Here is a 2078-nt window from a genome sequence, read left to right as displayed (position 1 = left end):
TTTCATTATCATACCTAACACTCACCCCACCCCCTCCCACCAAACATCGCCCCCCCTTAAGAATAAAGTCCCTCAAAAGTGAATTTCAAACGCCGTATTGCAGCTTCCACTGAGGTCTCAGAGGACGAGGATGGGGGAGCTCATTTGACTCTTGAGTGGTGACCATCTGGGCATTATCGAGTCATGAATTGTGGGAAGGAGAGGAAGGAGAGTGCGTGTAATTAACCATTCATACTGTATATGTGTGTGTCTGATTGTTTGTAAGGGAGGTGGGAGGAGGGTAGCAGTGTGCGTGTCTAGAAGTAGGACTAAATGACACTATAACATTTGGTGAGATACCATCCAGTCGGAGAGGGACCTGGCAAGTGCGTGTGTGTGTGTCAGTGTTTATGGTAACAGAAACTTCGCGTCTCACGAACCTCAACCACTACTTCTGTAGGCGGTCTGGTCTGGTCGGCTCCTCCTCCCTCCGTCGTTCTCAGTAGCGACCCAGACGCAGCCACAGGAGAGAGAGAAACTAACGTTCGGTGACGAAGGAAACATTTGTGGAGTATAATTACGAGTCTCGCGTTTGTACTTCCCATACACTTGGATTCCAGAGTATAACCCGAGATTATGCTGGAGACGAAGTTGCCTTCGAGAGTGTAATAGGCCAGTGTAATATAACAGCGAAACAGAACGTCTTGGGTGACCGCAAAACACAGACAGGTGCACACCTTTCTCCTGCGGTGATGGACGACATTTCCAAGGAGCTCTCTCCCTTCAGCAGCAGCAAGCTGGTCCTACGAGGTAAGACAGTCGTGCGAATCACGCAGTTCTCGAACCGAACCCACGAAAGCCAGGGTTCACGTAATGCAGTACGGGACGAGTCCCTGCTATCGCGTCAGAAACAGCAACACCCGTTTTCACTGCCATATAGATGCTAACCTCAACAGTGACATCACTGTCTTGCTCTGCCGTTCATGTAGTTCACCAGACAGTGCCAATGGTGTGTACTTTCCCTAAACAACTGACGCCTGTTACTGTTTACTTCTCTCCTATCAGTACGACAAAGGTGTGGGAAGTAATTTGTTTATAAACAGTACGGCCTTGCAATCGTCGGGGTCAAAATCTAGCATTCAGTAAGCCACATATAACCTATTTCTAAATATTCATCTCTCATACGACATGACCAGGATTTGAGCACACCTCTGGCAATGCCCCGTCAGTTACTCTAATATATATATACCCCACCAAATGAATATCCATCCGAAACTACGCTCCCGAGACATGTACGAGTTAAACCTTCTCGTGTGTGTTCTGGATGTCCCCACACATCTCTCCAACACAACACAACACCAACACCGCTTCAACGTATTACAATACCCATCATGAACCCAAGATGCAATTTCCATAGAGAAAGCACTGAACCCCTCAAATGCCTTGTGCTTCCCACTCACAGACACATAACCAACACTCATCACCACACTTCGTGACCTGTGCCCCTGGCCAGATGGACGTAGCTAGCTTCCTTAGGCGTGATGGTGGTGGTGGTGATGGTGGTGATGGTGATGGTGGTGATGGTGATGGTGGTGATGGTGATGGTGGTGATGGTGATGGTGGTGATGGTAGGAGAGTACTGCGTTGGTGGTGGTGATGGTGGTGGTGGTGATGGTGGTGGTGGTGATGGTAGAGAGTACTGCGTTGGTGGTGATGGTAGGAGAGTACTGCGTTGGTGGTGGTGGTGATGGTAGGAGAGTACTGCGTTGGTGGTGGTGGTGATGGTAGAGAGTACTGCGTTGGTGGTGATGGTAGAGAGTACTGCGTTGGTGGTGATGGTAGAGAGTACTGCGTTGGTGGTGATGGTAGGAGAGTACTGCGTTGGTGGTGATGGTAGAAGAGTACTGCGTTGGTGGTGATGGTGGTGATGGTAGAAGAGTACTGCGTTGGTGGTGATGGTAGAAGAGTACTGCGTTGGTGGTGGTGATGGTAGAAGAGTACTGCGTTGGTGGTGATGGTGGTGGTGGTGATGGTAGGAGAGTACTGCGTTGGTGGTGATGGTGGTGATGGTAGAGAGTACTGCGTTGGTGGTGGTGATG

At 49.6% G+C, this 2078-nt stretch overlaps 1 protein-coding gene across 1 annotated transcript in view; it reads left to right on the top strand.

Moving 5' to 3' along the window:
• The first annotated feature begins 531 nt into the window (after positions 1-531).
• The window catches only part of LOC139764575 (caveolin-3-like), a 21434-nt gene continuing 19887 nt past the window's right edge, over positions 532-2078 (top strand). Inside the window, exon 1 of the mRNA XM_071691379.1 lies at positions 532-789. Coding sequence (XP_071547480.1) covers positions 732-789 — 58 coding nt within the window. The 5' untranslated portion in view covers positions 532-731. The remainder of the gene's footprint in view (positions 790-2078) is intronic.

Source organism: Panulirus ornatus, chromosome 50 (assembly GCF_036320965.1).
Source record: "Panulirus ornatus isolate Po-2019 chromosome 50, ASM3632096v1, whole genome shotgun sequence".
Taxonomy (NCBI): Eukaryota; Metazoa; Arthropoda; class Malacostraca; order Decapoda; family Palinuridae; genus Panulirus; species Panulirus ornatus.
This window is presented reverse-complemented; position numbering and strand designations above follow the sequence as displayed.